Source organism: Talpa occidentalis, unplaced genomic scaffold, assembly GCF_014898055.3.
Source record: "Talpa occidentalis isolate TD23 unplaced genomic scaffold, MPIMG_talOcc4v2.1 talOcc4.2, whole genome shotgun sequence".
NCBI classification, from domain to species: Eukaryota; Metazoa; Chordata; class Mammalia; order Eulipotyphla; family Talpidae; genus Talpa; species Talpa occidentalis.
The window spans coordinates 94,159,477-94,173,759 of NW_023602073.1; the positions used below are offsets into that span (position 1 = coordinate 94,159,477).

The 14,283-nt window shown below is 37.4% G+C and overlaps 2 protein-coding genes across 11 annotated transcripts in view; one reads left to right on the top strand and one right to left on the bottom strand.

Annotated features, from left to right (window-relative positions):
• SLC35A1 (solute carrier family 35 member A1) overlaps positions 1–14,283 on the top strand; it is a 33,853-nt gene that overhangs the window by 15,005 nt on the left and 4,565 nt on the right. The window contains exons 3-7 of the mRNA XM_037520077.2: positions 4,427–4,586; positions 5,999–6,151; positions 10,979–11,045; positions 13,491–13,667; positions 14,106–14,240. Coding sequence (XP_037375974.1) covers positions 4,427–4,586; positions 5,999–6,151; positions 10,979–11,045; positions 13,491–13,667; positions 14,106–14,240 — 692 coding nt within the window. The remainder of the gene's footprint in view (positions 1–4,426; positions 4,587–5,998; positions 6,152–10,978; positions 11,046–13,490; positions 13,668–14,105; positions 14,241–14,283) is intronic.
• RARS2 (arginyl-tRNA synthetase 2, mitochondrial) overlaps positions 1,336–14,283 on the bottom strand; it is a 75,525-nt gene continuing 62,577 nt past the window's right edge. For 4 of the 10 annotated variants that reach the window (XR_008553274.1, XR_008553270.1, XR_008553276.1 and 1 more), the window contains 2 exons: positions 10,882–11,316; positions 6,690–7,345 (listed from right to left, as the gene is read on the bottom strand). The gene's annotated coding sequence lies outside the window, so the exon portion shown is untranslated. Of the gene's footprint in view, positions 1,551–3,033; positions 3,282–6,689; positions 7,346–10,881; positions 11,317–14,283 lie in introns of those variants that run through there. The other 6 variants (XR_008553272.1, XR_008553271.1, XR_005126880.2 and 3 more) reach the window with 6 other exon arrangements.

The window sequence follows — 14,283 nt, forward strand, 5'->3', positions numbered from 1 at the left end:
CTGGGGTACAGGCCAGAGATGCGGGGGGTGAGAGGATCCACCAGAGACAGAGTGGGGAACAGAACAGGCAGACTGACTGAACTACACTGCTGAGGGGAGCAGCAGGCGAGTCAGGAGAGGTCTGCCTCGCCATATAGGTTTCTCCCTGGCCGGCCAGGAATTGAACTTGCATTCGAGGCTGTGGATTGCTTCATAGTGCAGTGCTTAACCCCTTGCACCACTAGGGAGGCCCCCCACATTTTCTTTTTTAAATAAAGTTTTAATTTTAATCAGGTGGGGTTGGTTTACCGCACTGTATATGTTTTAGGGGTACAAGTTCACATTTCCTCAAATGTTTATCACCCACGCCTACCACCAAAACCCTAACACTCTTCTACCTTATTTCATCGCCTCCTTGCCACCTCTCCCATGGCCCCCAGCCCCCTTCATCCCCCTCTGGTAGCATCAGTTCTGCAGTCAGATTTCTAGGCTTGGTTTTGGATTAGTTTTATCTGTTCCCTTTGTTTCTTTATATTCCACATATGAATGAAATCATCCTGTATTTGTCTTTATTCTGATTTACTTAGCTTAGTATAATCCCTTTTGGTTCTATGGATACTGTAAATGGCAAGATTTGATTTTTTTTTTTAATTAAACAAGGCTGATAGTGGAACTTTGTTTATTTAATGCAGAAGCAATAAGTCCCTTTATTAGAGAAATTGTACATATTGGTGAATATGGTCAATGATCACATCTATGGGTCAGTTCTTCAAAAATCAGAACTAGTATTTAGAATAGATTCTGTGCTCTTCATTACACTGTGAAATGTCTTTATTATTATTTTTTAAAGATTTATTTATTTATATAAGAACTGGGGTACAGGTCAGAGGTGCACCTGAGGGTGAGAGAATTCACCAGAGAGTAGGGGGAGCAGAACAGGCAGACAGACCAAGGACACTGCTGAGGGGAGCAGTAGGCGAGGCAGGAGAGGTCTGCCTGGCCATGTGAGTATCTCCCTGGCTGGCCGGGGATTGAACTCATGCTGTAGAGGCTGTGGACAGCTTCACAGCGCAGTGCTCTACCCGCTGTGCCACCGGGGAGGCCCTGAAATGTCTTTAGCTGAGTAGTATTCCATTGTGTACATATACACTTAGATTGTTTATATAACTTGGCTATTGTAAATAGTGCTGCACATATTTTTCTTTCTTGTACCTCCTAAATATCTTTATCTCACTTTCTAATGTTTTTCTATTATTTTTCAGCTTTTGTTTTTGTGTAGATTCTTTTAGCATCTTCTGCTATTTATTTGTACTTCAAAATATTAGAAGTATATTACTATAATTCTACAGTATCGCAGTGAAATTTGAGGTTTCTGGAATAACTGGATTAGAGAAGGAACCAGAAAAAGATACTAAAGCTTTCCTGGCAGTGAAGGAGTAGCTTCTGAGCATCAGCAAAAGGATACAAACAGAAGAGCCTAAGACCTGAAGATATCCTCACACTTTGCAGGTTTGCCACACTTGAAGGGAAGGCTGGCGAGAGGCTTTTTTTTTTCCCCTTAAATGTGAAAGCTGAAAAGTGTAGAAGAGATAAGAAAAGTTATAAGGAGAAAAGGGACCACAACCACCTTGATTTTTGATATAGGCGTGGTGTTATTAGGAGAGCAATTAGATCCTAAGGAGCCCATATTCTGACAAAGCAGAGAGTAGTTGGTCAACTCTGTTCTCTTGATAGCCAAAAAATTCATTTGATAACTATTGAAGGTTTAGAGTATCTCTAAGGGGTAGAGAGAGCTAAGATGACATGGACATTGCCTATACCCGAGAACCAGGGGGAGGATAAACAGCTGCTGTAAAAGCTTGGAGACTCTTGTCTGGGAGATAAATGCATATGGAAGGAGACAGAATGTGGTAAAAAATACAAACGGGCACTTCTTAGTAGTTCCTAAAGCTTCCACACTATAGTCAGTAATAGCACAGTGAAATAGCACTTTATACAGACTAAGATTTATATCTCTGCCATCATATGATGCTTACCAGTGAGAATTACATTAAAAAAATGTTCAAGTATGTTTTCTAATATAACACTTTGTTGATATGGGCCTTTTAGTTGCACCTCTTGATTCTTTATTTTAATCTTAAATGTTGTCTTGAATTTTATAATTGAAAACTTTCTTTGAAAAATTATCCTTTATACTCTGTTAAAGAAGTTGAGAAAAAATATGGTATACTTTACATTTGCATTAAAAAGTAGTTTAAAAAGAATGTCATAGTTTTAAAGGGCCAGTCTTCAAAAGTCTATTATATAGAATTGCTCAGTAGTCATCTCTGGTATTCTTTCCGTTGCCTGGGTAGTATAATCTCCCAGCAGGAGGTCTACATTACTTTCCAGCATACAGATTTACCTTTGTAGTGTGGAACTTAACTGAAATTGGCAACCGAGGAAGATCTCAGTAAGGTTTCTGTGTCTTGGGCCAGATTTCCTGTCTTATGAAAGCATTTTCTTGGGGGCAGGAAGTGTCCAGTGGATAAGCATTAGTGGTCAATTAGACATTATGATCTTTCTGTCCTCCCTCAGAACTTAAGTAGTTATTTTTGTACTTCTAAGTATAAAAAAATTAAATTAATGTCTAGTGATTATGTTAACCTAAAATGTATAGGCTCATTGTGATGATCATAAACTTTAAGCTGGAACAGATCAATCCCCAACAAGATAGAAGCTGCTGCTGCTTTTTTTTTTTTTTTTTTCCAAATCTAATCTTTCTTAGGGATATTGTTAGTTGCAGCTAGGATTCTTTTGATAAAGAACATCTTTGCTGTTGATGCTTATTATAAAACATTGATTTATTTTTATTTTCAGGAAAAAAGTGAACTGATATACAACAGATGTCCTGTAAAATTATATACCTCTATTTGACTTTTGAGAATATGCTTACTTAAATATTTTCCATATTTCATAAGCACTGAACTAATTTGTAAATAATGTCAACCTGAATTTCTCAATTCCTGTCCCAAGGAACATGCACATTTTTTTCTTTTGTTTGTAATTTAAACCTATTACAATCTTGAAAAATGGGATATGCAACTGATGGAGATCAGTTCCAGCTAGATGTCGTGTCAGGGGCCTCAGAAAGGAGAGGACAGCGTCATTGAAATCTTGGGGGGATGAGGGTCTTAGCGGGTCTTTATTTATACCTTAAGGCGAGCGATACTGAGGCAGAACAAAGACAATCAATACATACTTTCTCATGAACATGTAGCAACTCCCTTGGTCTCACACCAAAAGGGCATTTCTTTGGTTACCTTAAAAAACGTCAGGAACAATTAGTTTCCTAGGTGCAGCTCACTTTCTAACATGATCAATTATATAAGACAGCACAACATTTGGTAACAATTAAGCATTCTATTGAACTTTCCTAGTTTCAGAGTGGGTGTAAAAGTTCTATACTCTATTACTAAAAATCAGCCTGTCTCCTTATCACTCAACTAATTTGGCTAATTTATCAATTACTTCAAAGTGGCCTAAAGCAACTCATCAAATCCATGTTAGTTCTACTGAAGTCTAACTCTTAACTAGCAATTCCTAACCTCCACACGGCCTGCGAACTATTGACCTTTTGCATACACCAGGAAATGTGCTGCTGCTGCAAGCACATAGGCACGTACCCCCTGGGTTAGGCTACAGTTTCCAAGCACAGCTGGTTCAGGGCAGCTTGTTCTCCATAGTTCTCAGGGCCAAAACATTTCTTTCCTAACTATACCTTTAGCAGTTTGTACTTTCTTTGATAATGATTCAAGTGTAAACAATAAATCAATCAATGTCTAGGTCCGAATTGGGTTTTCACAGGCTAATTAATAACTTACTTTCACATTAACCAAGAACAAAGAGGAGAGCATTAGCAGGCATTGCCATGGAGACTCCCTAGTTCAGATCTTCTTGGGAAGTGCAAGAACTCCCCTCTTCTGGGAAGTATAACTTCTCTCTTCTGGGGAGCACAGGAACTCCCCTCTTCTCGGGAGTCTCCCCCAATGCCCTGACCTTGTCAAGAGATAGCATGGGTACCGCATGCAACCTGATTAATTAAAAAATCAGGAGGAACTTGACATAATAGCATTTACAGTGGTAGAGATTAATTTTTGTAGATAGTATCAGCAATTCCAGTTATCTGTTATCTCATTATTTACTATACTTAAAAAACAGAGGTTTATGCTGGTAAATCTAATTGTTATATTTTATCAAATAGAGCTTGTAATTGTTTTTCTGAGGATGTATTATTGGTGTATTTCTTTTAATCTAAAATTAGCTCAAAATGATAAAAAAAAGTTTGCTAAATTAGATCAGTGAGCTTAACACAAAACAGCTCTCCTGTGTGTGAAGGAATCTTATCAAAGGGATGCTGTTCAATTTTCTCCTTTAACCCCAATGATTTCCCTTTTTTGTTTTAAAGAGAAACTGGTAGTCTGGGTAGATTCAAGGCATCTTTAAGAGAAAATGTCTTGGGGAGCCCCAAGGAACTGATGAAGTTAAGTGTGCCATCGTTAGTGTATGCTGTTCAGAACAACATGGCTTTCATAGCTCTCAGCAATCTGGACGCAGCAGTGTACCAGGTAAGTAGAGTAAGTGATGATAAAAAGTGCGGAATCTTAAAAAATGTTTTTATGGTGAAAAGATTATTAACCCTTTGTCACATAATCAGGTAATTTTTTCTTGATAACTATTAATGCTAATCAGAAATAATGTACTTTTGACCCTTGAATATATAACTGGTCACCTTACAGAGAACTTGCAAAGGTGACAATGGAGCTTAGTCTATAGACATATATCCCGCACATATCTCAAATCTTGTCTCACAGGTGTAACATAATTTTAAGGATACTTACTGTAGTTTTTTGTTACTGATTTTTGTTTTCTTGTTGCTACACAATCTGTTTTCTCCAACTTGGTTTTGTTGTCCTTGTTTTTCCTTTAATGTTTAGTATTCCTTATGTTTGAGTGGGAGACAAGAAATCTAATGGGAAATTCTGAGCATATTGTTTGGGCTTGTTGACTTGGAGCTTTACTGCAGATATGTGGATCTTTGGTTGGGGAGCACTATTGCCTCAAGCTAGCCAAATGCCCCTGGAGAATTGTTTACCACCTACAGAGGGTGAAGTCCTAGCTAGGTCTAGGAGCTGACTGGTGACAGCTGAAGAGACCCATATTAAAAATGCATGCGCATCAGCTTCTTTAATCTTCCCTGGCTTTTGCTTCCCCAAGTTCAATTTTTTTCTTCCCATAAAAATAAGACTCCATGTTTCTGTTCAGTTGGGATAAAGAAAATCATAGGAGTAGTGTCTCTGGATTTGTTTTCTAAACAGCATGGAGCCAATGCTTATTTTACCCAACCTTCATTCACATCTCACTGCAGAAGTACTTGTTACTTCCTGAGACTTGTGATGGTTTTATTCTGTACATTGTAATGGTTATCACCCTTCCCCACTGCTAGCTTAGAATTCTACTCTGTAGTCTAGGAAATCAGCTTCTGTTTGTTCATCTGCTTTCTAACTATCAGAATTTTGTTACTGTTTTCTCATCTCCCCATCCTTGTGAATTTCTGTTGAGTTTATAATCATGTACAGAATGGTAGCTTGGCACTTACAGAAGGAGTTGGAGTTTAGGGGCGCTGACTCCCCATCAAGTTGAAAACCCATGTGTACCTTTTGACTCCCTCAAAACTAACAATTAATAGTTTGCTCATGACTGGAAGGTTTAAAGATAACATGAACAGTTGAAAACATTTTGTGTATGAACTATATGCTGTATTCTTACAATAAAGAAAGCTAGAGAAAGCTATTAAAAATTAAGAGAAAATACATTTATTATGCTGCACTATATTTACTCATCTTAAGTTTTATGTCACCTGTTTCTAAGAAAATCCACATATAAGTGGATCCATGAAGTTCAAACACATGTTGTTCAAAGGTCAACTGTATTTGTCTCAGAACTGATGTTAAATGAATTCATTAATTCATTAATTTAGGTGACCTACCAGTTGAAGATTCCCTGTACTGCTTTATGTACTGTTTTAATGTTAAACCGGACACTCAGCAAATTACAGTGGATTTCAGTTTTTATGCTTTGTGGTGGAGTCACACTTGTACAGTGGAAACCAGCCCAAGCTACAAAAGTCATGGTAAGAAACAAGATGCCTACCACAATTAAAATAGTAAACTTCCTTAAGTCTTATAAACTCAGTCATATTGAATGCAGCACAATTACATGTCTTTGATTTAAAGTAATCTTTGCCCAAAGGATAGACTTTTTCGCACTTAGGATAATGTTAATTAAGGATAATCATATTTATTGGCCTTTTTCAAAGAAGAGAATATACATAAAATGTTAAGAGATCGAAGGTAACTTAAACTTAATGTAGTCCACTTCCTTTCTTTTATGGATGACAAAATTGAAGACCAAAGAAGTAAAGTAAATTGTCCAGGGTTAGATAGATAGTAGCTCGGCTGTGAATTGAAATCGTGCCAAACCCCACACAGTACACTTGTTCAGAACTTCTGGACCCTTTTTAAGACATTTTTTTTTTTTTTTTTTAAAGATTTATTTATTTATTTATTTATACAAGCACTGGATACAGTCAGAAGCGGGGGAGGGTGAGAGAATTCACCAGAGCCAGAGCGGGGAGCAGAGCAGGCAGAAGGACCGAAGTACACTGCTGAGGGGAGCAGCGGGCGGCAGGAGAGGTCTGCGAGCCATGTGGGACCCTCCTCCTGTGGCCGGGGAGTAGCCGGGGATCAAACTGGCGCTGCAGAGGCCGCAGGCAGCTTCGCAACCCAGCGCTCAACCGCTGCGCCACCGGGGAGGCCCCCTTTTTAAGACATTCTTTAAGAAACATGGGACAAGGTTTTCTCTATCTAATTTTCATTTTTTCATTCAACTTACAAAGATTTTTATCCGTTTGCATATACTGCCACTGCCAGTGATCAGGATTATTGGGGAGTGGTGTTTTTGATAACTAAAATAGGGCAGAAGTGTCCTTGACTTATAACTTTGTTTTTTGGCAGTTAAATGTTAGCCTGCTTTTTATTATTACATGCTTTAATCATTTATTTTCCAAAGAACGGGGAAGTGGAACTTTAATGAATATCTTTCTGAAAGTCAGAAGTTTTTCTCAACAATTGAATACCCTATAAAGTAGCTGGGATGTACACAGACCTTGTGAATATAGGAAGTCAATTCCTCTTTAATTAGTTGCTGTTAGAAAATTTTTTTGGGCCTTTAATATATTTTGTCTTCCCACGATGTTTAAGCATGCTTATACTCTTGGTGACATTTCAAATCAGATATGCAATATACATTTAACTCCGTGGTACACCTGCAGAGAAATAATTTATGAGGGAAATAAGACAAACATTAGAAGTTAAATGTGAATTTTAAGTATAAACACCTCATACCATTAGAAAATTCTAGGTTCCCCTCACATAGTTATGTGTATGAAAAACTTAGTAAGCATAGAGTATGGGGTAGTGTATCCTACTTTTGAATCACTCTAGAAGTTATTTCATATTATAAACAGAATGCAGCGTCCTATAACTTCCTCTTACTGCTCTTGTTGTCAGAGTGTCTCAAATCCCTACAGACTAGTTGATGATCCTTTGAATGTTGGAGGACAATGTCATCCCCATCCTCAAGTCATTGAGACATCCTGGTGATTTCTTTCTAGCAATAGAATACCTTTTCTGGAGATTTCATCATCTCTGCCTCCTGCTCCATTGTCTGGTATTTGTCTTCTAGGTGCATTCACTTGTTTCTCAGTACAGATGTTGACTGAGTTGTGTGAGGCAAAACTTTCTAATTACCTTTTTTTGAATGTTAGAGATTTATTTTAAATATGATTAGCGGTTTTTTTTTTTTTTGAGGGGGGAGTCTATCTATTATGTATGTTTATATACAACTACATGTAGCTGTTTCAGTTTGTCTCAAATGTGTCTTATGCAGCGGGCTGCTTCTAGATCAAAATACAGGATGTGTTAGTATTTATTAAACTTGGCTTATTAACTTTGGGTGAGTGGTCAGGCCTTTAAGGTCTTTCCAGTCCTTATCCAATATTAACTTTTTCTTGAGCGTTATGCTTTCTATAGATTTGACAAATGTGTCCTCTGAGTTGACTGAAAATCTTAGATAGGACCAGAGTTCTCTGGCTGTTTTCAGACTTCTCTTTAGCTTGACATTTTCCCCTTGCTTCATAAACATTTATTCTCACAGTTTTTAATGCCTCAGGAGTTTGAGGGTTACTATAGCTACATAGTTCTGGCTTGAGGTCTCTTACAAGGGTGGTGCAGTCAAGATACAGGGTATGGCTGCCATCAACGGAAGGCTTGACTGGGCGTGGGGAATCTCTTTCAGAGGTGGCTTAGTCACATGCCTGGGAAGCTGGTATTGGGTGTTAGTCTAGCATGATTTTATTTATCAACACTCTGCTGTCTGAATATTCACTTAGATATGAATAGTCATAGTCGCACTGTTATCCTCACTGCATTTTCCTGTCACATTCATAAAAATATTGTGCAAATCTGTCAAATTTCTTGCTAAACATCATTATCTTTATGGAATTTCCCTTATCACTTACACTAGGAATCCTTTCAAGTTAGTAAATCTGATAGGAAAGTAGCACTCTCTTATTCAGATTTTAAGTTCTTCAAGTCATCTTTTCTAGAATTTTGCTAATAACAACATCATCAACAGCTGCAATCACTTACATAGCATTAAACACCAGCAGTGTTCTAAGTGCTTTACATATATTAATTCACTTATACCAACATCACTATGAGGCTGGAATTGTTTTTATTTCCATTTTCAGATGAGGAAACTGACAGGTAAGGGTTATTGATATGTTCACAGTCATGTTGCTTGAACCCAGGCAATGTATTTCTAGAGCTTATACTCTTGGTAAGTGTACTGGCTGCCTCAGAGGTCTCAAGCAGTTTTTCTGTAATTTCTGCCTGTGTGAGTATCAGGAAAGTATTTACATAATTCAAGTTTTCTTACATAGTTTTCAATCTCCATTATTCTTTGAAGATTCAGTGAAGTATCTTGATTTGCTATTGTTCTTGGTCAAGATACTACTGAATTTTTTTTTTTTTGCATTTAGCCATGTATTATAATAGTAAACCATATATCTTGGACTTCACTTACCTTCTAAATGTTTATTTAAAAATTACTATTCACAGAGAAAATGGCAACTAGATTTGAATAGCTCTGTTTTCTTATCATCTAACAGTCTATCATCTAGCCCAAGAAACATACTTTTATCTTCCCAAACTAAGCATTTAAAATTAAATGACTTAAAGTATCTTTGTAAATCTTAACTTATTAGATAGCCTGTAATTACTCATGTTGATTTGTGTTCTTTGCACTTTTCATTAGAATCTCTTAATCCCTCTTGAACCATCTTCCCATTAGCTATGGAATTCTTATTTGAAGTTTTATTTTAAATTTTGATTTAATCAAGACTGGAGCCCATCTCTCTTAACTGAGTGGCTATCGCTCATGGTAAAATGATATGGTTGCTCTTTCCTAAAGTTTTTATCATGTCTATTTCATTACCTAGCTGTTTCTTTTTAAATTAGAATTAAGTCCAGGGTAGTGTTTATTATTTTTCATAATTATAGATGGGCAGAAAAGCAAGCCAAGAGTATCAGATACTTATTTTTAGTAGCTTGAACTTCCTAGCAATTGTTGGCATAGGGGACATTACACACCATTATTTTTTGTCATATTTGTACCAGCCTTGTAACTTGTTAGAAACAATCCATATTTGTCCACAGTAGTCTATAGCAGTGGTTCTCAAACTTTATTGTATATCATAATCATGGAAGGTTAAATAGATTGCTGGGCCCTGTCCCTCCGGAGTTTATGATTCAGTAGGTCTGGAGGGGCCTTGTCAATTTTGATTTCTAACAAGTTCCCAGGTGCTGGTGCTGCTGTCTGGTCCAGGGACTATCCTTTGCAAACCCACTTGTTCTGTATCTCCTTTTTCCTTCACAGAAACTTTTATTTTTTTTAAAAAGATTTTATCTTGTATAGAAGAACTACTCTGGTGAAGACCAGAGTGTAGGAGGAGTAAGGGGGGAAGAGAGGATTCACCAGAGACAGAGTGGGAGCAGAGCAGGCAGACCCAGTGAAATACACTAAGGGGAGCAGGAGGCGAGACAGGATTCTGCTGTGCTATGTGGGTAGCTCCCTGGTTGGAGATGGAAGCCAGGTCAGTATGGTGGGCCAGGGTGGTGATAGTGAGCTGAGACTTAACCCTAGGCCACCAGGCAGGGTCCCCATATGGAGATTTTAGACCAAGCCTTTTCTCTCTCAGTAGTTCACATAAAGTAATACTTTGTATCAGGCCATTAGTTTTGAACAAGGTATCTGTGATTATAGAAATGTATCTTAACCCACTGTTTCAGGGTTACTATTGAGCTAGTATTCATTTCTGATGAAAGCTCATAAAGATTAATTTAGGGGAGAAAGAGGAAATAAAGGTGAAATGATAGACTGGGGTCCATATATATGTATGCACAGTATTATGATAGCTCTCAGTCCCACCCAGCTGTGTATCGTCTTTTATCTTCATTCATTTCGTACATAACAGCATGTCTGGTGCATGGCAGTTATTAGTATTTGATGGAAATTTTAAAAAGTAGGAAATCCTAATCTACTTCATTCTGTAGGTGATTAGAAATAAATTGTTACCTTTTCCATGATTGGGGGCTTGAGTTAGGTGGGTGGCAGTCAAGGAGACAAGGTGACTATGGAAAATTCGTTGCTTAACTTAAGTGCTTTGATTACACTATGGGATGGTCTTTTGTTTGGTTCTATCTTACTCTGTACAATAGCTTTATCTGATATAGTACATACCTTCAGAAGAACTGTAACTGATTTTTGTATTCATTTGTTCTCCCAGATGAATCCTATTTATTAGTCACTGAAAATAACTTTTTGAAAACTGTTGCAGGTGGAACAGAACCCATTGTTCGGGTTTGGCGCTATAGCTATTGCTGTATTGTGCTCAGGATTTGCAGGTAAATCATAAAAGGACTTATTGTCAAAATGTTTGTTCAAAAAGTCAAACTTTAGAGATTTAGTTTATCTCATTTTATTACTATAATTTGATTCCCATTAAAGTTTCATCTTCTTAAGAGTTTTATTAGCTGTTTTCCAGTGAGTGCCTGGTAGTGATTCACTGAGTTTGGATCTCAGTCATTCACACTTGGAGTTATCTAAGAATATACTCTGTCATCCTTGACCATCCTTTATCCAGCCAAGAATCCAAAAAGTAATGCAAACAGACCTCTGAAAAAAATGGAAGAAATTAGCCATCAGAAACTCAGATGCTTTTTCATTTTCTTGGAACTGACACTATCCTCAGACTAAATTCTGCTGCTTCAAGGGTTTAGTTATAGGCTTGGTCTGTTTTTCTCTGGTAATCTCAAATCTTTCTCCTGCTTCAAAAGTTTAGGAACCATGGAGTAGGGATGTGAAGGGATGGGTGGAGAGTACCTAGAAACCTAACAAATAAAAGTTAACAGCCAAAAAAAGAAGGGGTAAGAACCAAAACCACTAACGTCAAACAAACATGGAAGTCTGGAATTGTGTAGGGAGAAGTGGTCCTCCACTGACCTAAGAGACAAAGTGTGAATGTTAAATGTAACAATAAGAAATGAAATATATTCTAAAAGTACTTCCAACGAGAAGAAACTGAAAGTTTTTCTTAGTAAAAAGAGTATTAGTGATAGCTGTATATCTTTATTACTTATCTTATTTGTACTATTTCAAGAATTAGGATTCTGTTTTTGGCTAAGAAACAGGCAGGATGTGGAGATGAAATACTGCTCTTAAGAAAGATTTGGTAAGGAGGACAATTCCATTTTAATAATAAACTTAATGATAGTATCATGCTAAAATTTGTTAGGAACCATCAAATTAGAAACAAATTGAGTTATCTGAAGAAGAATATATTTGACTTTTAATACAATTTTTGAATGATTAGATGTTTATGTCTAACATTCTATTAGTGCAGCCTCTCAATAAACAGTTTCCCTCTATGCTTTGAATAGTAAAATATAAGGTGAAATAGAAATAACCAGGTTTGTTTTTATTTTCTGGGTCTTTCCCCATAGGTTCACCGAAAATAGTCTTGTTTTTCATTAGAATTGTTAGTTACTGGTATTACAGTAGTATTTATATTAATATATAATTAATGTCCTTGCTAACCCATACATTCATTTTGAGTATGCATTTATAGTCCTATCCTCAGGCGAAATGTGGTAACTTTATTAGGGGAATCCTGTGCTCCTTTGGAGTATTTGGGGAAAAAAATGGATTCTCAAGCCCAGAGAAATGCACATACACACAAAACTTACTATCAGTTTGGGAGCTCACAGTCCTTTGAAAATTGTCTGTGAACGTGGCTTGTGGAAGCCAGTGTTAAAGAAAAATGACTTAACTCAGCAAATTCTATTTACGTTTTTAGTTGTGTGAGAAAAAAAAAATCCCAAGTGGTGGTTACATAGATTATTCTGCAAAGTTAGGCGTTTTCATTACTAATCATCTATTACAGGGGTGTAACTTGCCAAAGAAAGTTTTTATTGGCATTAAAACAACTTTTGTGATTTATCTTACTGCTATTTATGTTACTGTGATTTATGTTCTGCCTTTAGTAAAAGGCAAAACCTTTTTTTTAATGAAGCAAAATTTTTTTTTTCTTAAACAATTTTATTTATACAAGCACTGGGTACAGTCAGAAGCACGGGAGGGTGAAAGAATTCACCAGAGCAGGGAACAGAACAGGCAGACTGATGAAATACACTGCTGAGGGGAACAGCGGGCGGCAGAAGAGGTCTGCACACCATGCGGGACCCTCGCCTGGCAGCCGGGGATCGAACCAGTGCTGCAGAGGCTGTGGGCCACTTTGCAACCCAGCACTTAAATGCTGCACCACCGGGGAGGCCCAGAACCTTTTTTTTTAATTTTTTTAAAGATTTATTTATTTATACAAGAACTGGGGTACAGGACAGAGGCACGGGAGGGTGAGAGGATTCACCAGAGACAGAGCGGGGAGCAGAACAGGCAGATAGAAGACACTGCTGAGGGGAGCAGCAGGCAAGGCAGGAGAGGTCTGCCGCGCCATGTGGGAATCTCCATGGCTGGCTGGGAATGGAACCCGCGCTACAGAGGCTGTGCACGGCTTCACAGCACTGCACTCAACCCGCAGTGCTGCACTCAACCCGCTGCGCCACCAGTGAGGCCCGGCACAAACTGTTCTTAACAGTAATTTAAGTCTCCTGTCAGTGTAGATTAGAAAGTTCCTTTTTATTTAATTCTATGTTCTTTATAATACAAATTGGTGTATTCGTTATGCAGTGTGTGACAACCAACATAATATGCATGTACTTAAATGTTCTCTAGATTACTTAAAATTAATTTCCAATAATTATTTCATATTTGCATGTCCAATTTTCTTTCAGGAGTGTATTTTGAAAAAGTTTTAAAGAGTTCAGACACTTCCCTTTGGGTGAGAAACATTCAGATGTATCTATCAGGGATTGTTGTGACATTAGTTGGCGTCTACTTGTCTGATGGAGAAGAAGTTAAAGAAAAAGGATTTTTCTATGGTTATACGTATTATGTCTGGGTTGTCATCTGTAAGTATCCAGGAATTAAAAGTTCTGGGTAGATTTTTTTTTTTTAAGGTTGATGTCCATTTTAAGCCTTTATAGCATTTTGAAATTGCTCCTTTGATATTGTGAACATCAGTTTGAATTGTAATTTTGGTTTTATTGACTTACTTCTGTGGCACAGCTATCCCAAAGCAATTTTGCCTTCACAATCAGAAGTATCTAATGTGTTAGCAATAAATGTGTACAGTTTAGTAGTAGACCATGTAGCCCTTTGGGCATCTGAAAAATGATGTTTTGTAGAAACTACTATGCAATTTTAGGATAAACTCTCTCAGATGGCTGCTTCTAAGGAAAATAGTATTTTTGTGGGTAAATTACTATGACATCTCTTGGGGATGAAAATTACCTCACCATCATAATGTTTCATGTGAGTGTTACGATTTTCTTTCTTTCTGAATCAAGTTTTTGCAAGTGTTGGAGGCCTCTACACTTCAGTTGTGGTCAAGTACACAGACAACATCATGAAAGGTTTTTCTGCAGCAGCAGCCATTGTCCTTTCTACCATCGCTTCAGTGATGCTGTTTGGATTGCAGATAAGTATGTCTTAAGTTTTTAACATGACCTTCTGAATTCATCTTTT